General features: G+C 42.9%; 1 protein-coding gene across 2 annotated transcripts in view; it reads left to right on the forward strand.

Annotated features, from left to right (window-relative positions):
* Positions 1 to 20903, forward strand: part of LOC122789446 (AP-3 complex subunit mu-1) — a 243651-nt gene that overhangs the window by 42706 nt on the left and 180042 nt on the right. For both annotated transcript variants that reach the window (XM_044056909.1, XR_006362810.1), the window contains exons 4-5: positions 4157 to 4294; positions 10498 to 10583. In XM_044056909.1, coding sequence (XP_043912844.1) covers positions 4157 to 4294; positions 10498 to 10583 — 224 coding nt within the window. The remainder of the gene's footprint in view (positions 1 to 4156; positions 4295 to 10497; positions 10584 to 20903) is intronic.

Here is a 20903-nt window from a genome sequence, read left to right on the forward strand (position 1 = left end):
AATAGGACCTTGAGGGAGCGGGTGAGGGAACATATGTATCAGATCAGGACAGCCAACACCACGAATGCCTTAGCCAGACATGTTATAGTCACTGGCCCGCAGCATACGTTCTCATTTTGTGTTATAGAGGTAGTATGTCCTAGTAAGAGAGGGGGGGACATTATTAACCATACCTTAGAGAGAGAGATGCAATGGATCATCAGATGTAGGGCAGATAAGTTCCCAGGACTCAATGATAAGGTCAATATAACCCCTGTGTTAAGGAAAAGGAGATGTTTTAGACCGTAATGTTTTTGATGATGTTTTTTGATGTTTTTGATGATGATATATGTAAATGCTGTCCATGTGACAGTTCTTAGATGTTGGATAATGTTTTTATTATTTTTATTTTTGTTTTTAACATTTAGCGCTTGTTAGCCTTGTTGAATCTGAAGTACTGTGTCTTTATTATGTATTGAGTAGTCATCTAGATGCATAGTAATTAGCATTTGACATGTGTTTGGATTTAACCTATCACCAACAGTGCTCCAGTATTTAAATTGGAATAGGCATGCTTTTCTTTTGTAACTGTCTGAAGAAGCCTAAGGGTGAAAGCGCTAACAGTTTTATACCAATAAACTGCTTGGATTTTATACTACAGTTGGTGATCGTGTTTTGAACTGTTTTGAACTGATTTTCTGCATTTCAGTGCTAGAGGAGTTTATATTTTATCAGCCGTCAGACCCAGCGCATGGTGGTGTTTGTTATTTACCTTAACCATTATGCCAACCTCCCACATGTGGCATCAAAAGAGTTGAAGGTGGGATCTTTGGGAAGGAGCAGATTTTACAGAAGTAAATGGGATCTGTGGGAACAATACATGCAGATTAAATATTGAGGAGGAGGAGTCAGGTTTAAGGGAAGGTTAGAAATTAGTAGTTTTATACTAGAGTGAATTATTTGTTGTTGTCTATGAACAGATGGCATTGTTTGTATGAGAATTTGAAGGATTAAAAAAAAAAGAATAGGATATAGATAATGTGGGATGTATCCTGTTCAGATATAACTCTTGAGTTACTGTTTTGTTAATAGGTAACAGTATCTGTACCACACATTTTGTAGATAGTCAGTGGTTGAACTGTGTCATTTAAAAGACACCACATGGTAAAACCTTACTATGTAAACAATATGCTATGGAAGCATTCACGTGCTTTAATGAAAATGTAGGCATCATATATCTACTGTATTCAGCCAATTATATTCAATCAAAAGTGCATATGCACTGAGGAAGGGGAAACCCAAAAGCTTTGCTTGTTATCTTTGTTTTATTAAATGGGGAACATTTCTATTGCTCGTTTCTTATTTTGTTTCTTGAGAATATCAAACACGGTTTGTTGCGGTTTGTTCTGTCTTTATTAAATTATATTCAGTCACCCAGGCACACGTTCGCAGTTCAGTTAAACCATGCTTTGTTGTTTTTTTCCTCTGGATTGATCTAGTGGTAGTTGGGAGATATTCCCAAGTGAATGTCATGGAGTGAGTTGTCTTCACCTCCTTATAGATGATCAGGTAGTTGTTGAAGAATCGTTGTTAAGTTTTGTGTTCAAGCGTAAAAGGTAATGAGTGGAAGAAGCCTGTAATTTATTTGCCAGTAGCAGGCAGTGACAGTCAAATTGCAGTGTATATTTAAGGCAGCCAAGGTGAAAGTGACTTTTGTCGTCATTGGGAGGCAGCCAACTTTGAGAGAGTTCCACTGGCGTTCCTGTGAAAAAATCTGCCAACATTAGTTGAGGTGTACAGCATGTTTGCTGTATTTATGGTGAGCCTAGTTTGAATTGAAAGCAATGTATGTATATTCAAGTCTGGACATTAAAATAATCTGCACAGTGCAGTCCTGTCCTCAAGAAGCAATCATTTGGGAACATTGTAATGATTGCTAGTTGTCTTGTGACATTTTAAGTCCGGTCCAGGATGTGTGAAGTGCAAAGGAATAAAGTAGTCAAACCACTGCCCATGATATTTGTCAACTGATTTGGATTAGTTCCTGCTTGAGGTTTCAGAGAGAACTTTTAATTGTCTAGAGTTTTTGTAAATTTACTTTAAAATGTGATAAATTGTAATGTCTGGTAGATTTTGCATGGAGACTAAGAAAATTGCAGAAGTTTTGTAGAAAAAATTGCCTTCTGCACCAGCAGGCTTTTTTTGTGTGCATGTGTGTCTGTGTGTGGTAGTTTGCATATCTTGAACCATATCTCATTCTTGGTTTGTTATTGTCAGACAGCAGAGAGACCGAGAGAGAGAATCCATTAGGGTGTGAGTAGTCTTAAAATGTTATATTCATTGGAAAGGGTGAGTGGGTTAGAGCATTACAAATTTTGCAGAGTGGTAGCTGCAACTCAACAATGACTGTACTTTGTAATTCCTGAAAACGAAAAAAAATGCAAATCTGTTTCATGTAAGAAATGTACGAGTTGGGGTTTTAGTTGCACTCAATTTAGGTAAAGCTTCTCTTGGGCATTTCATTATTTAACAAGAGACCATAGATGTGTACTATGTTCAACAGCTAAATACCTATTGCTTCTGTCCAAACCCAATAATTCTGCTGACAAATCACTACTTTCCCTCCCATCCATTCATCCATACATCCATCCTCACCTTGCTAATCCTGGAACTCCATCCCACTAGCAATATGATAAGAACACTCACTAAAACAATTTAAAGTCAGCAAAAATCCTACTTGCTCTGTTACCAGCCCTGCACATGTGTTTTCCCCGGATAATCTCCATACCCTAACTGTCACCATTTTTTTATATAACTGGCCATAATACAGCTGCTACTTCACAATCTCTAATATCTACCCCCCTCCACTGCTGTATGTCTCCCTTTTACCTGGACCTCCTCAGTACTCCTTCACCATTTGTTACCATCTCCACCTATAATTGCTTCACTGCCCCCTTCTCCGTATCTTTTTGTACAGCCGATTCCATTTGAAAATAACTAGTCTTACATGCTTGACATTAACTAATATTTTAATGTATTTTTGTATTTACTGTCATGTTTTTATTAACTGTCATATTATTACTATTCTGTGTATGTACATGTATTACTTTTTCTTAGCTGTCATGTCATTACTAGTCTATGTATGTATGTACATTTATTATAGGATCATAGGTTAGTACTAGGCTAACTTTCCTTGAAAGCCATTTTAAGCCTAGCCAATTATCCCCTGTGAGATTCAAACCCTTTACCTTGTGTTTGTAAGGCAAACACCCTAACCATTAGGCCACCCTCCCAAAATCTTGTGTAACTGTCTTCTGCTGATTCTGTGAAATGGAGCATTTCTCATACAGTAGCAAAAAGTCACAGCACAACCATCCACATATAAACAGGTTTATTGGATCCAAGCTTTTGAGTCGAAGCTCTTTCTGTCTGCGTATTAATGTGTTTACAGAAAGTGCAATTATGGCGGGGGACTGCACTTTTTCTGTAAGCGCATTAATATGGAAATAGAATTCTATTTAAATATTTAGAAGTGTTCTACAAAGTACTTAATGAGTTAATGACGTGCTTTTTGATTGGCTGGTATTACCTATTTATTGTGTGTCTTTAATGAAGTGTTTTATTCGTGAGAAAGAGCTTTGACTTGAAAGCTTGGATCTAATAAACCTGTCTATATGTGGATGGTTGTGCTGTGCCTATTTGCTACTGTATTTGGAACTTTGCTTTGGCTTACCAGTACGTTTAGCTACTATACACCATTTTTGGACAAATGGAGCATTTCTCCCCAGGCCTCCACTGAAAGTGGGGCCTATGCCCAGTTGCACTTTCCCAGTAAACAAAAGCAATAAATAAATATCAGCTAGAAAAATATATTCAGAAAAGAATTAAAGTTAGGATCTGATATTTTGGCATTTACATGAGACCATGTGCACATGTCTGAAGGTGGAATCCAAGATATTTTTGTATTTGCCATTTAAAAAAACATTGTTTGGGATCACTGGTTTTAGATGACAATATGGCGTTTGCAGTGTCTGACACATTTTGTAAATGAAATGGCCTCTCTTCTGTCTTTGTCCTTCTAATATTAGTGGTTTAAAAACAATTTCTGTAGTTGTTACAAGACTGGTACATAGAGGAATATATTCTTATGCTGTACCCTCTCTCTTTTTTTTTTTAGGCAGCAGCAATGTTGGAGAGACCCTTCCTACAGGACAGCTGTCCAACATCCCTTGGAGACGAGCAGGTGTCAGATACACAAATAATGAAGCATATTTTGATGTTGTTGAAGAAATAGATGCCATCATTGACAAAGCTGGTAAGATGATCAAATGTAATTAAGTTTAATGATAGATAAGGTATATTTAAATACTTGTAGGACCTTACCTTCTTCTTCTTTTGGCTGCTCCCATTAGGGGTCGCCACAGCAGATCAACTGTTTCCATTTCTTCCTGTCCTCTGCATCTTGCTCTATCACAATAACCACCTGCATGTCCTCTCTCACCACATCCATAAACCTTTTCTTAGGCCTTCCTCTCTTCCCGTAACCTGGCAGCTTCATCCTTAGCATCTTTTTCCCAATATACTCTGCATCCCTCCTCAGCACATGTCCAAACCAACGTAATCTTGCCTCTCTGGCTTTGCCTCCAAACCTTCCAACCTGGGCTGACCCTCTAATATACTTATTCCTAATCCTGTCCATCCTCATCACACCCAGTGCAAATCTTAACATCTTCAACTCTGCCACGTCAAGCTCTGACTCCTGCCTTTTTGTCAATGCCACTATCTCCAACCCGTATAACATAGCTGGTCTCACTACCCTCTTGTAGACCTTCCCTTTCACTCTTACTGGTACTAGTCTGTCACAAATCACTCCTACACTCACCATTACTGTGAACTATTGATCCCAAGTACTTAAACTCATTCACCTTCGCCACCTCTACTCCCTGCATCCTCACCATTCCTCTGTCCTACCTCTCATTCACACACATATATTCTGTCTTAGTCCTGCTGACCTTCATTCCTCTTCTCTCTAGGGCATATCTCCACCTCTCCAGGGTCTACTCCACCTGTTCCCTACTCTCACTACAGATCACAATGTCATCTGCAAACATCATAGTCCACGGGGACTCCTGTCTGATCTTGTCTGCCAACCTGTCCATCACCATTGCAAATAAGAAAGGGCTCAGAGCTGATCCTTGATGTAATCCCACCTCCACCTTAAACGCATTCGTCACTCCCACTGCAGACTTCACCGCTGTCACACTCCCCTCGTACATATCCTGTACCACTCTTACATACTTCTCTGACACTCCCGACATCCTCATACAATACCACAACTCCTCTCTAGGCACCCTGTCATATGCTTTCTCTAAATCCACAAATACACAATGCAACTCCTTCTGACCTTCTCTGTACTTCTCCATCAACACTCTCAGAGCAAACATCACATCTGTAGTGCTATTTCCTGGCATGAAACCATACTGCTGATCACTAATCATCACCTCCCTTCTTAACCTAGCTTCCACTACTCTTTCCCATAACTTCATGCTGTGGCTGATCAGTTTAATCCCTCTGTAGTTACTACAGCTCTGCACATCACCCTTATTCTTAAATATCGGTACCAAAACACTTTTTCTCCATTCCTCAGGCATCCTCTCACTTTCCAAGATTTCATTAAACAATCTAGTTAAAAACTCCACTGCCATTTCACCTAAACACCTCCATGCTTCCACAGGTATGTCATCTGGACCAAGCCTTTCCGTTCTTCATCCTCTTCATAGCTATCCGTACTTCCTCTTTGCTAATCCACTGCACTTCATGATTAACTATCCGCACATCATCCAACCTTCTCTCCCTCTCATTCTCTTCATTCATCAGCCCCTCAAAGTACTCTTTCCATCTGCTCAACACACTCTCCTCGCTTGTGAGTACGTTTCCCTCATTATCCTTTATCACCCTTACCTGCTGCACATCTTTACTAGCTCGGTCCCTCTGTCTAGCCAATCGGTACAGGTCCTTTTTCTCCCTCCTTAGTGTTCAACCTTTTATACAACTCTTCATATGCCTTATCCTTACCCTTTGCCACCTCTCTCTTTGCCATGCGCCTCATCTCCTTATACTGCTGTCTACTTTCTTCATCTCTTTGACGATCCCACTTCTTCTTCTTCACCAACCTCTTTCTCTGTATACTCTGCTGTACTTCTTCATTCCACCACCAGGTCTCCTTGTCCTCCTTCCTCTTTCCAGATGTCACACCAGGCACCCTTCTAGCCATCTCTCTTACTAGCTCTGCTGTAGTTAACAGCTATTCGGTAACTCTTCACTGCCACCCAGTGCCTGTCTTAACTCTTCCCTGAACATCACCTCATAATTACCCTTTTTCACTTCCCACCATTTGATCCTTGGTGCTGCCCTCACACTCATCCTCCTCTTCTTGATCACCAATGTCATCCTACAAACCACCACCATCCTATGCTGCCTAACTACGCTTTCCCCTACCACCACTTTACAGTCTCCAATCTCCTTCAGATTGGCCCTTCCACATAATCCACCTGTGTGCATCTTCCTCCACTCTTGTACGTCACCCTATGCTCCTCCCTCTTGTTAAAATACGTATTCATCACAGCCATGTCCATCCTTTTTGCAAAATCCACTACCATCTGACCTTCTTTATTCCTTTGCTTAACACCATACCTACCCATCACTTCCTCATACCCTCTGTTCCCTTCACCAACACAGCCATTGAAATCTGCTCCAATCACCAGTCTCTCACCCTTTGGTTCAGTCATAACCACTTCATCCAACTCACTCCAAAATTTTTCTTTCTCATCCATCGCACACCCAACTTGGGGAGCATATGCACTACCAGCATTCATCATTACACCATTAATTTCCAGCTTCATAAACATCACTCTGTCCGACACTCTTTTCACTTCCAAAACCCTCTTAGCATACTTGTTCATTCAGGATAATGCCTACGCCATTTCTCCTCCCATCCACACCATGATAAAACAATTTGAAACCACCTCCAATACACCTAGCCTTGCTCCCCTTCCATCTGGTCTCTTGCACACACAATATACCAACCGTCCTTCAGTTCATCATATCAGCTAGCTCCCTCCCTATACCATTAATACTGCCAACATTCAAAGTTCCGACCCTCACTATCACAGTCCTAGCTTTTACCTGCCTTCGGGCATGCCTTCTGCCTCTTCTCCTCCTTCGGCTAACAGTAGCCCAGTTTACACCAGCAGCCTGTTGGCCAACAGTACTGGTGGTGGTCATTGTTAATCAGGGCCTCGACCGATCCGGTATGAATTTCTGTACAGTTTGCTGCATATATGATGTGGCAAAATTTTACGCCGGATGCCCTTCCTGACACAACCCTCCCCATTTATCCGGGCTTGGGACCGGCACAAAGAAATGCACTGGCTTGTGCATCCCTAGTGGCTGGGTTACTTGTAGGACCTTACCCGATAACATAAAATGTTAGGTAGTCCGAGCTCACCTTCATTTTTACATATAGGTTCAGAGCCAATCCTTGGCTCCGACTCGGCTGATTTACAAGCTGGAAAACTTCTGGTTGGCTCGTGGCTAAACAGGTACCCCATGGTGCACCAGTACAATCCCCAGATGTCGTTTGCCGCGTTGACGAGTTTGGCTGTGCTTCTCTTGGCTCTGGTTAAGTTACTTTCAAAATTCTTTATATTCAATGATTTTATTGTATATTTAGTGTTACTAATAGATTAGGCACTTGTATTGCTTGCCCTTTTGTAAGTGCAACTTAGTTTACTAGTTGTTATTGGTATCCTGTGTGCCAGTTAGTTAGGCGCAGTTGCGCATTTTTTGATATTGGACAGAGTTTTTGGTGGTTTTCCGCTTTTAGTCAACAGAGGCTCCTGTTGTCTTGTCTGTTGTTATTCTGACCATTTTTTTTTGGTCATCATTGGCAGTTAGTTCTGCTAGTTTGATATTGTTTGTTTTTGGCGGGGATCCGCTTGTGAATTTACTAGGATTGCAAGTATACCTGTTTTTCTTTAAGAATATAGACATTTATTGTGCATTTTCGGTTTCTCTGGGCTTTCCCTTCTGGTCTGTTTAAGTTAGAAGATCTAGTTTCACTACACCGGGCTAGGCCCGTTTAAGTTAGAAGACCTAGTCCATGTGTAACTCCTTTAACTAGCTTTCTCTACACCGGGCTAGGCCTGTTTAAGTTAGAGGACAAATAATAAAGCATATTTTGATGATGTTGAAGAAATAGATGCCATCATTGACAAAGCTGATAAGATGATCAAATGTAATTAAGTTTAATCATAGATAAGGTATATTTAAATACTTGTAGGACCTTACCGATAACATAAGGTAATACAATCTTAAATTAACTGATACTTTAAGGGAAGGCATAGTGATGTGACAGATAAATTTTCTCTCGATCGAGAGTCTGCACTGCACATTGTGCTGCATCTGCCGGGCCTTGGCTGTTGACACCTTGGGAGTGATTCATCTTTTGGCAGTTCTAACATAGTGTACCCACTACTGCTTGATTGTAGAATTCAATAAAACTGGGCAGGAGGTTGGGTACTTGGTCTCTTTCTTCAGACAGCTCTGGTTTGGGGCAGCGGTTTATGGATGCTGGGAAGCCAGTAAGCAGCAGCTGTACTTTCAGCTTTGTTAACATATTCTGAAAATCAGATGTGAACCACTGTGTTTTGACGCACACTATTGCCCTCAGTACTTGTCTACTTAACCCAAGATGTTAATCGCATAAAAAGAGGACAGTACGAGGTTTGGTGATTTCTGTCATCATTTTTTATTCTTTGTGTAAGTTGACACACCACATACACCAGTTTATGTAGTTAAATTTTTATTTGCTCTGTTTGTGATACTGAATATAGCTCAGACATGGTGTGGTAGCTTTTGTCAGATGTTTTATTCTGTGAATAAAATTATTCTGGGCAAGTCATCATGTTTGCAATAGGTGTATCAGCTCGGTGCACTGCATTACGAACACCAGCAAAGGCTGTTGGGAATCGCCACAAATGAAAACAAAAGTAGTATGTAGCCACCAAGCAGTCTGTTCCTGTGCTGTACGTGGTTTAGATAGTTTAAAAGCTGGCCTGTAGGTTAGGGGACAGTACTCTGAAATATTCGCAAATTAAAGCTGCTTTGTGGGTCAGAGAGCTTGGGCAAGCTGCCGAGGTGATGGCCTCCCAAGCTTATTTTACATACTTAGAGGAACCGATGGAAGGTTGATAGGCAGCAGGTGTGAGGAATAAAAAATGCAGAACATAAATGCTATTTGAGGGTAAATAGTGGTCTTTGTGGATGTGTTTTCAAGTCTTTTCCCCATCTGATGTGACTGACTAAGACGCAAGGATCTTCCCCTTTACCTTGGAGTAAGTGGTGGCAATTTCTGGCAGTACCCAACAGAAAATTGTACTTTAGCTGGATATTAGAGGTCCTGTGGCAGTTGCTGACTGAGAAGTTTCCTCAGTGGCCTTTGAAAGTTATTATGTTGCAGGATTTCTACTAGAAACTCAGTAGATTGATGAAAATGAGAGAAACTTTACTTGGAGTAGTGTCAGTTGGCAACCATATTTAAAATGTGCCTGCTGTTGTTGATCAGTTTTGGTATCGTCATGAATGCAGGCTGCTCCTGGACTATTCTGAAATCAGACCTGGCTTCTCCCAAAGTAGGGTGATTTGTCCTGACAGACATAAAATGATGGTGCCTTTTGGGAAGTCTTAGCTGGTGAGTGCTTGTCCAGAATTTTTAGTAACACTCATGTTACTGTAGAGCTCTGAAGTTTATTTTCCCAAATTGAATACTGACTGGTTCATTTAGCATGGATTAATGAACTGCAGTTAAGCTCCTTCCCAGTGTGGTCTTTTGTTTGTTTCAATTGACAAGTTGAGAAGTGTGAAATATGATCACTTTAAATAAATCCAGTTCTGTTCATCTTGCATCTCAGTAGAAGTATGCAAACATAATGAGCCTGTATATAACGGTAAATAATCAGTCTATTCTCCAGCTGAACTTGGTATCTGTAGTACAAATGCAGATGTACTTTTTGTCGTCAGTACAGCGGCTAGATTCTTGGAATAAAAAGAAGCTACAGATTAATGGAAAATATATACAGATGCTGTTTTTTTTCTTATTCCTGTTCTTATCACCTCAGTAAGATTTCTATGAATTATTTAGACCTCTGTCCTTATCTGGTGTTAAGTTTCAACAAGTGTATTGACTGATTTTGTAGGATCCTTAGTTTTGCATTTTTAATATGTAAATAAATATTTGCCAAAGTTTATTAAGCACAGTACATATTTTTAAGTCATTTCTGCATGTTGAGTGGTGAGATGGAGGCAAATAATGACTTTTATCTGTTTTTTTCAATGTTACAGAGGTGGCAGTCCTTTTTCAACAAGATGCTAGTAAACTCTTCATTTAATAACTGCAGTACTTTGCGAATCTTAGATGGTTTATTTACAAAACATTTTCTCTTTTCCTTGTGTATACAGGTTCAACTGTATTTGCAGAAATTCAGGGTGTAGTGGATGCGTGTGTTAAGCTCTCTGGAATGCCTGACCTTACTCTTTCATTTATGGTAAGAGCTAGTTTGTTAAGCTTATGATGATGTCACTCATTTGTTCACTCTTATCATATAAGTGAGTTCATAAATGCAGCTTATTACATGATGGTGTAGCGGTGCAGTGGTTTAATATTTCTGACTCCCAGAGCTTATTTTCCATTCCTCTGTGTGTCCCCATGTACTTTATTTTTTCCCACATCCCCAAAACATTCAGTATTTTAAACTGGCAGTCTTTCACATCGCCAATAGGTGTGCATATGCATACTGTTTTTTCACTTGTGCAGCCTATGATAGTCTGGTAAGATATCAAGGTTTACTTTCGTTGTCTTACCTAAGTGCTAGGTTAGCCGCCCCCCCCCCCCCCACCTAAACTGGATTAAGCCAGCAGTTGGAGGGTGTCGTGATGGCTATTTTATTGCACTGTTGGATTAGTGCACAGCTATACTTTACTGTGGACATTTATTAAAAAGATGTATTTACATCATCGTTAAAAGCTATTCGTCATTGACCTGTTTCAGTATATCATATAGAAAGAGAACCAGAACCAGCTCTCTTCCCTTTTATTACTTGGAAATGGACTTGGGTAATGTCTGCACTCTTAATATTATTGCCAAGTCTTGCTGGTGCAGGTAGAAATGCAAAGCTGCGTGGGAGAGTGATGGGGTGGTGATAACGTATGCGTTTGTCAAAACATTTTTAGACTTTGTTAGGGTATTGTGTAGTCTGTGAAGAAAATGAGAAAGTTGTGAGCTCTGAACTGAGGGAGATACTAATACCAAATAGGTATTTGCAAGACCTTGACCAGGCACAATGTCTGAATCTGTGTTTTTGGAGTGCAATCTCTGAATCTGCCGATCCATCAGAGGGATACAATGGCTCAGATCAGCCAACAAGATTATTTGCTTCTCAAAATATCTGAACGGCTGAGATGTATCTCTCTGTGGTTTGCTACCAGATGTGCATCTCCCCTCTTGCATGGGAGCATGAACTTGTGCCTTTGTGCTTGCTTGGGTACCACACAATAGAGTGGCTATTCGACCAAATGGAGAGAGATACTTTGTTTCCAAGGTGCAGGTGCTAGTAAAACTGCTTTTAGATCCATTGAGCCACCTTTCGAAGGGGGAACACATTCATTGTACCTCCACCCCCAGTAGGAAACCCTCCGTAAAATATTTCTCCAAAGGCAACTTCATGCTACTCACGTCAGAAGTGACCAACTTCATGACACCCATGCAGATGGGAACTGAAAGTTCGACTGCTGAATCCTACACTTAGGCACTGTACGAGCACATGCACTCGTGCATGAATCGAAAAAGTCATCTCCAGTAGAACCAAGATGCTCTTCTCCAAAAAAAGAAGCCAATCTGGTGGTCCCCTGCCATAAGCAAACTTTACAACAAAAGGAAGAAACTGTTGCAGAAAAGAGGAAAATCCCAGGATGCAAAAAACTCCCATACCAGCCTCAGTAAGAAGCTGAGATCCCCTCATAAAATCCTCCAAAGCTAGTTACGAAAATAAATTTGCCAAAGATTCCAAAGACAACCACAAGGCATTCTATAACTATGTCAAGAATCTAAATGGCAATGTTCAGATCTGCGCTTAGCTACAACAGAATGGCATTAAATATACTGATCCCAAGGATATTGCCAATATCCTGGCAGATCGATTTAGTGTCAACTTCACCTCCCTCTCACCCCCTAAAGGGCCCATCTCAATACCGAAAGATTTCCAAATTCTGGTAATGGCCACACAGGTAAAAAATACACTCTCCAAAGCTAAGAATACAGCATCCGTGGGACCAGATGAAATCCCAGGCTGTGTACTGCATGAACTACAAAATGAACTGGCACCTCACCTAAGTGTCCTGTTTAATCATAGCCTCACCTCAGGCTTCGTGCCCAGTGAGTGGAGCATGGCTACAGTTCCCCCACTCCACAAGGGGGGATCCACCTTGGATCCCGGAAACTACAGCCTCATCAGTCTGACGATCCTGATCTGCAAGGCCATGGAATGTGTTATCATGGAACTTATAAACAAAGACGTTGGCAACCTTCAAACACTGGACCCCACGCAGTCGCAGTTTGGGTTTGTGAAGGGCTGATCTTGTCTCCTGAACCTAATTGACTTTTTCGAATGAGTCTCCAGAGCAGTGGACAAGGGTAAGATGGTCCACACAGCCTATCTGGACCTCGCCAAGGCCTTCGAAAACATCCCCCACTCTGGAATCATAGACAAACTTACTAAGCTGGGCATTAATCCCTACGTCACTCAACGGGTTGCCAACTGGCTTACTGACAGAACCCACACTGTAAAAGTAGCCGACTGCAAATCCAGCTCCAGACGTGTGACAAGTGGAGTAACTCAGGGTTCAGGCCTGGGACCGCTCTTGTTTGGCATCTACGTCACTGAAGTACAGGTCAACACTAAGGGACTCTGGCTAACAAAGTTAGCAGATGACTGCAAACTGGGAGTCATTACTGAATCCCCAAATGATGTGGATATTCTACAAAAGGGCCTTACAAAAATGGATGCTTGGTGTCAGAGCCATGGGCTCAAGCTCAGTGCCAAAAAATGTATAGTTATCCCCTTTGGGGAAAAAAACATGTACCCGTGAATTACCACATAGGTGGCAGTACACTAAACAGCGAAAGTGTGATAAGAGACTTAGGAACACAGGTGGACAGTGGTCTCACCTTCGATAACCATATCGACAGCAATGGTCAGGAAATCCTTCTATATGGCACACCTCATCACTAAGGGCTTTTCATCCAGAAAAAAGGAGGTGATTGTCCCACTGTACTCATCACTCATTAGACCCATTATAGAATACAATGCCCCATTTGGTATGCACCTCTCAAGACATCTGCAACAACTGGAAAGGCTGCAGAAATACCTCACTAAAAGAATCACAGGCCTAAAGCAGATGCCCTATACTGACCATCTAAAAAAACTCCACCTATACTCTGTCGCATATCGTCTACTCAGAGGCGATTTCTGCTTAACATACAAGGCTGTGTCAAACCCAGAGCTGTTGGACATGCTATACTTAAAGAAATCCCAATCCCTCAGATATGCACGCTCCAGGGATGTAAACCTTGTCATCACAATGAACAAAGCATGCTGGAGGGATAGGTTCCTGACCCAGAGACTCCCCAGACTGTGGAATGGATTGTCCATACATGTCAAGCAGAGCGCCTCTTTGGCCCTCTTCAAAAGGAACCTTGATGATTGTATGGGAGATAGGAAATTCACCCCGGGGATCACGTCAGTCGCCCTGCTAGACAGGGGTCCAAGGAAGTAAATACTGTGGGAAGAAATAGCCAGGGAATTGTTATGGCTAGGCTTGTATAGGCCCTAGGGCCGATAGCCTAGTACCAACCTATGAACCTATATGGGAGCTTAGGTGAGCTGTTCAGTCTGCATGCAAGGCATCTGTCATTTGACTCTGCACTGAGTAAATTTGCAGAAATGGAAACCCCAACAAGGGATTGGTGGAATTATCCATCAATGGTGAGACCATTGCTATAGCTCCAGCACTAAAAGAAGGTCCATCAGTACATGGTGGCCCTGACGCCAGTCCTTAACAGTGTGATGTGACTCTGGCATCCTCATGCATGCAGGTGGCACCATGAAAACCATGGCAGCTAGTAAGCACAGAAGATCTAGCAAAGTGCAAGTCTGAGCCATTCTCTGTATCCTCACCCATGTTGCAGAGGCTGTGACCTTTTAGGGATAACCAGAAATTGGGGGAGGAGTCTGAGAGGGCTCCATCCATTTTTTAGTCATTCCTGACCATGGGACTGCAGCTGTGTGTGCACCAACAGAAGGGACATTTTTAAGGGATCTTGGATGGCCACTTCAGGAGACAGTCATACAGGTAACACCCAGAGATCTTCTACAAGGCTTTGGCTACCACAGCCAACAGCTTGAGGACATTGGGCTTTAAGGACGACTCAACTAGCAGCACTCTGTAGTAGAACTCATGTGGAGCCATTGTAAACTTGAGTAATGTCCTGTGTGGATTCCAAATGCTTTTGTACCAAAAAGCTCTTCATTTGAGTCCAATTGGACCATTTTGGCTCACTGCAGAAACAGAGGATTGAATCCATCCAGGGTGCTCATGAAAATTAGATGTAATGGAATTGCTTGTTGAAGCTACTGAGATTCAGAGTATGAGACAGAATGTGTCTGTCCCATTCACGGTCAGGAATATGTGGAGTATGAAATGTGCTGTGGTTCTCCCTGAGTCTGGGCTTGTCATGAGTTTCAGTGAATTGGGCTGGCTAGCAGATCTTTTTCTGAGGAAGACCAAGAAGTTGTAAGACATGTCCAAGAGTAGTAGCGCCTTACAGTGAATGGTCCTGTGATTGTTCCCCAGGCTGCTGTGAACTTAGAATTGTGCCATATGGGCAGCCACAGACTGGAGTTACGACAGAGAGAGAGCACTTAGTGGAGGCATCATCTTGTGTGATTTAGCCGGCATTGGATTGTGCAAAATTGCAATGTTTTTGATTTTTGCTTTGATAGTGTGGAGGTTCCTGTTTTGGGGTTTGTCAGTCTTTGAAGGGATTGAAAAAGTGAAGGTACAAGGGGGACTTCATTAATGTATGTTGCAGTGGTGATGGCCTGATGTTTCCTTAATGTGTTATTAGTCAGGTCTTGTGTAGGCTGTCTGGGAGCACCTTCTGTAGGAAATGGACATCTGGGAACTTGTTCCTGACTTTGTTCCCAAGGTAAGACATTCTTAGTCATGCTGTCCTGTAGTTGTACACATCCAAGTCTGGGAACTTGTTCCTGAGTTTGTTCCTAAGTAAGACATTCTTAGTCATGCTGTCCTGTAGTTGTACACATCCAAGTCTGGGAACTTGTTCCTGACTTTGTTCCCAAGGTAAGACATTCTTAGTCATGCTGTCCTGTAGTTGTACACATCCAAGTCTGGGAACTTGTTCCTGACTTTGTTCCCAAGTAAGACATTCTTAGTCATGCTGTCCTGTAGTTGTACACATCCAAGTCTGGGAACTTGTTCCTGAGTTTGTTCCTAAGTAAGACATTCTTAGTCATGCTGTCCTGTAGTTGTACACATCCAAGTCTGGGAACTTGTTCCTGACTTTGTTCCCAAGTAAGACATTCTTAGTCATGCTGTCCTGTAGTTGTACACATCCAAGTCTGGGAACTTGTTCCTGACTTTGTTCCCAAGTAAGACATTCTTAGTCATGCTGTCCTGTAGTTGTACACATCCAAGTCTGGGAACTTGTTCCTGACTTTGTTCCCAAGGTAAGACATTCTTAGTCATGCTGTCCTGTAGTTGTACACATCCAAGTCTGGGAACTTGTTCCTGACTTTGTTCCCAAGGTAAGACATTCTTAGTCAAAGTAAGACATTCTTAGTCATGCTGTCCTGTAGTTGTACACATCCAAGTCTGGGAACTTGTTCCTGACTTTGTTCCCAAGGTAAGACATTCTTAGTCGTGCTGTCCTGTAGTTGTACACATCCGAGTCTGGGAACTTGTTCCTGAGTTTGTTCCCAAGTAAGACATTCTTAGTCATGCTGTCCTGTAGTTGTACACATCCGAGTCTGGGAACTTGTTCCTGAGTTTGTTCCCAAGTAAGACATTTAGTCATGCTGTCCTGTAGTTGTACACATCCAAGTCTGGGACCTTGTTCCTGACTTTGTTCCCAAGGTAAGACATTCTTAGTCATGTTGTCCTGTAGTTGTACACATCCGAGTCTGGGAACTTGTTCCTGAGTTTGTTCCCAAGTAAGACATTCTTAGTCATGCTGTCCTGTAGTTGTACACATCCAAGTCTGGGAACTTGTTCCTGACTTTGTTCCCAAGGTAAGACATTCTTAGTCATGCTGTCCTGTAGTTGTACACATCCGAGTCTGGGAACTTGTTCCTGAGTTTGTTCCCAAGTAAGACATTCTTAGTCATGCTGTCCTGTAGTTGTACACATCCGAGTCTGGGAACTTATTCCTGACTTTGTTCCCAAGTAAGACATTCTTAGTCATGCTGTCCTGTAGTTGTACACATCCAAGTCTGGGAACTTGTTCCTGACTTTGTTCCCAAGGTAAGACATTCTTAGTCATGCTGTCCTGTAGTTGTACACATCCAAGTCTGATGGCTGTGGTTGAGGCATCTGCACAGCAAGTCCAATTTATATCAGAAGATGTGATACAGATGACTGTAGGCACTGTAAAATAGTGTCTTAATGAGTTCCTCCATGGTATTCATAATCTTTATAAACAAGTGGGTTTGGAAATGGGACAGGTGAGGTGGGGTGAGTAGCTGAAGGCCCTAAGTTCCACTGAGGCAGAGAAATAAAAACTCTTGCCACAGCTGTACAAAGCATTATACTCTGTATTATTAAGAGATTGTATAGATGCCAGCAAAAGGATAACATAAACAATTGCAGTACCAACTCACTCAAGCTCTTTTAAAGGATAGCTACAGTTTTGGTAGCCAAACGGGCAAGTCAGGCTGCCTTCAGTCTACAGAAATAGTGTAATTAATGACTGGTTTCATGTCAGGGTAATTGAGGGCTTCTCGGACCTCTCTCCAAAAACTCCACCAGACATTTTTGAGCTTGGCCTTAACTCTGTTCCTGATAATTCTGAAGATCTTTCCAATTTGATGGATAGGCAGGGTGGGATGTGTGGATTCACAGTCCTTGTCCAGCAGTAAACCAGTGGCCTTGGGGTCATCTGGCTGTACTGTAGGAATAGAGTATGAGAACGTCTCGCCTACCCCAATTGGCATGCTGCATCAGGTGAAAGCGAGTGAGTAGTGTACACCAGGTGTCAGGACTGCAAACCATTGCTCAGTTGGACTCGGTCAAAGGTGGTTATGTTTTGGAGGAGGAAGAGGTAGGGCTTTCAAACCAGACCCACTAAGGATACAGTGCCACACCTGCATATGAAGTTCCATTCAGGGATCAAACATTTGATGTGAAATTGTTCAATCTCGCCGTTTGTTCTTACACACGGGTTCGGAGATGATCCTCGGCTCCGAGTTGGCCGCATCACTAGCTCCGCATCTTCGAGAAAGCTCGAGGCACAGTAATATTCCATGATCCTCAGGTGCTAACCCTTGGATCTAGTTTGCCGCTAGCAGCATATCGCATTGAGAGGCTCGGGCCAGTATATTTTTTTCTACTTTTCTTGATATATAGTTCTCTTTTCTACAGATTTATAGTCATATTTTAGTGTTTAAATAAGTATTATAATATAGGTGTTATTTGTAAGTATTTAGACTAGTTTAGTTAGTTTAAAATTTCTTTAGTTAAGGCCTTCGGGTTTTTTCTGTCAGGATTGAACAGTATTTTAAAAAATGTTTTGCCTTAACTTCCTCTTTTCTATTATATATGTGTATATATGTATATATATATATATATATATATATATATATATATATATCAATCATAGTGTGCTGTGTGTTTTGCATTTTTATATATATATTAGATTTAAATTGTTTATTATTATTACACTTGGTATTATATAGGGATTTTTCTTAAGTGTGCTGTGTTTTTTGGATTTTTTACTTCAAAAATGTCAGTGCGGACAGAAGATGTCCATTACTGACAACCACTCATCCTGCGTCTACTGTCTTGGCCCTCTCCACTTGCAGGAAGACTTCCATTTGTCATTCCTTTAGTGGGAGGGTCATGCTGGAAAGACACAGGAAGTTGGTTGACAGAGGGTTGCTTAAACCCGGTTTTCAGGAAGCCCTGGACAAGGCTGAGCAGGTATCCAAGTCTTCGAAGGGGTCAAAGTCTTCAAGAGTGTCAGAGCCCAAGTCATCGGCTCCAAGCACCTCTTTTCAGATTTGGACGCCAGCTCCTATGACTTCGGTGCCAGGTGTCGAGAGTTTATCTCTGACCGAGGCTCAGGTCTTGGAGCCGGTGTCAGAGGTACCACCGTCTGCTATCCTTCGCTCGGTGACGGCTTCGATCCCTTCGACCCGTTCTTCGAGGCCCCTTTCCGACTCCGATGTGGACCGAGTGGTGCAGAAGCTTATGGAGAACTCTGCTTTGTCCAAATTAATCGAGGTTTCGTCCCAGCTGGTTTCGAAACTCGAGACTATTCCTGTTCCCTCAACACTTCCTCCTCCGAGACCCGTCGAGTCATCTGAGCTAGAAATCGAAGAACTGATGATTGTAGAGCCCTCGGTGCCGAAGCCTCCAGTAGTGCTATCGGCTCTGTTGACCTCAACTCCTTCGGAACCAGCCGGAGAGTCTCTGAGCCGAAGATCTTTCCTAGGTTCCGGGGGGGGATAGTCGAACCGAGATATCGGTTCCGACTCTTCCCCTGTGTGCCTCGGCTCAGATCAGTTCAGATCCATCCTCGGTGTCTGAGCCCGGGGTTCCGATTCCAGAGAAATTACCTCCTTTCTTCGGATTGGGTCGGATCTTCGGGTCGGGGCACCGGTGCCTTTGACATCATGAGGAAGGTCTTGTCTGATCAGACACATACTTCATCAGTATCTTCGTCTCCTTCCCCAAAAGGTCCGCGTTCTGCTTCTGTGCCTTCGGCTCCTACCAAGCGTCGAGACCCAATGCCTCAGAAGTCCCCACAGGGCGACTCTGGTTCCTCAGATGCATCCCCAGAAGCTCCCGCTGAGGATGTTCCGAGGAAACGACTGTGCAAGAGGGGGCACGATTCCCCCCAGGAATCTCTCACATCTGATACCGATTTAGATGAAACAGAAGGGTCCCCACGGTCCCCCTCTGAGGATGTCTCGTTTGCAGACATTTTGGAAATCCTGAAACAAAGGGGGGACTGGCAAACTCTTACCCCTTCTGTGGATGAATCGGTCTTGCTGAAGGCATTTGGGACTCAACCTTCTACCTCCTGGGTGACTCCGCCATTTGACGATCTCATGGATCTAATAGCCCGGAGGGCTTGGGAAACACCCGATACAGTGGAATCAGTCCCTCGTAAGCCAAATAAATACATGACGGCCCCCCAGGACAAATCTTATCTTACAAAAGGGGTTCCCGTGGATACTATGGTGGTGGCGGCGGCCACTAAGAAAGAGATGTCTGAATCATCTTCCTCTGTCCATCCTCCTAATAAGGATTCTAGGACGATGGACAGGTATGGGAAGCGCATATTTAGTTAGGCGACTTTTTCCATCCGATCGCTCAACTACCTTACGCATTTCATGCGTTTACAGAGAGATCTCATTAAGGAACTGGGAGATACTCTCCAGGGATACACAGATGCTGCTGTCGCCGAGAAAGTGACAGCGCATCTTAACACCCTAAACTCCATAGTCATCTCGTCCATGAGGCTGATTTCATACACAGCCAAAGGGTCGAGTAGAGTGGCAGCTTCAGTGATCGCCCTGAGAAGGCAATCCTGGTTGCGCTTATGCTCCTTTGCGGAAGCCTTTTAAGTCTTCCTTTGCCAATGATCCCTTTGATAGTGCCTCCTTGTTTGGGCCCAAAGTAAAGGAGACTCTCACGAGGTGTGAACAAGAAGGGAAGACCCTGTCTGCCATAGGGGTCCATTTTTCATTCCCATCTAGACCCTACCCTAAAGGGCAACGAGGAGGAAAAATGTGGTTCCGAAAGACTCTGGGATCTTTTCAGCACACCCAAAGTGACGCCCCCTCCAGAGGCAGAGGAGGGGGAAGAAACGGAAGATGCCGCCCAGCCGGCAGAGGGGGTCCGCAAAATCAGGGCGACAGAGAGACTTTCTCTGGAAAGCCCTTCCAGCACTCCTGAGTGAGTGCAGGCCCGGCTGTCCTACTCTGGAGGCAGTCGGGGGTCGCTTGGCTTTATACCCGGAGGCCTGGCTAAATCTTACATCAGATTCCTGGGTAAAAAGCATAGTTACCAAAGGCTACAACATTCCCTTCATCAAAATGCCACCCAACTCCAAAAAACTCCAAGACGTTCCACCCAGTCTGCGAGACCAGGCAACTGTAGAGATAGGAAGGTTGCTCGAAAACAGAGTCATCCAACTGGTCCCGGCGGACCAAATAGGATCCGGAACTTACTCAAGGTTCTTTTTAGTTCCAAAGAAAACAGGGGACTGGAGGCCAATTTTAGACCTCAGCAAATTAAATACCTTTGTGAAAAAGGAAAAGTTCCGGATGGTCAGGCTACAGTCAATTCTTCCTTTTCTGCAGAAGGGCGACTGGATGTGCTCTATAGATCGCAAAGACACATACTACCATATCAAGATGGCCAGGGCGTCCAGAGATCACCTGCGCTTCTGGCTGGGAGCCAGTCATTTCCAGTTTCGCGCTCTGCCCTTTGGTCTCACCTCAGCCCCCAGGGTGTTCACCAAATGCATGGCAGTAGTAGCGTCTCACTTGAGACGAAGGGGATTC

The sequence above is a fragment of the Protopterus annectens genome, chromosome 14.part0 (assembly GCF_019279795.1).
Source record: "Protopterus annectens isolate FY-2018-M chromosome 14.part0, PAN1.0, whole genome shotgun sequence".
Taxonomy (NCBI): domain Eukaryota; kingdom Metazoa; phylum Chordata; order Ceratodontiformes; family Protopteridae; genus Protopterus; species Protopterus annectens.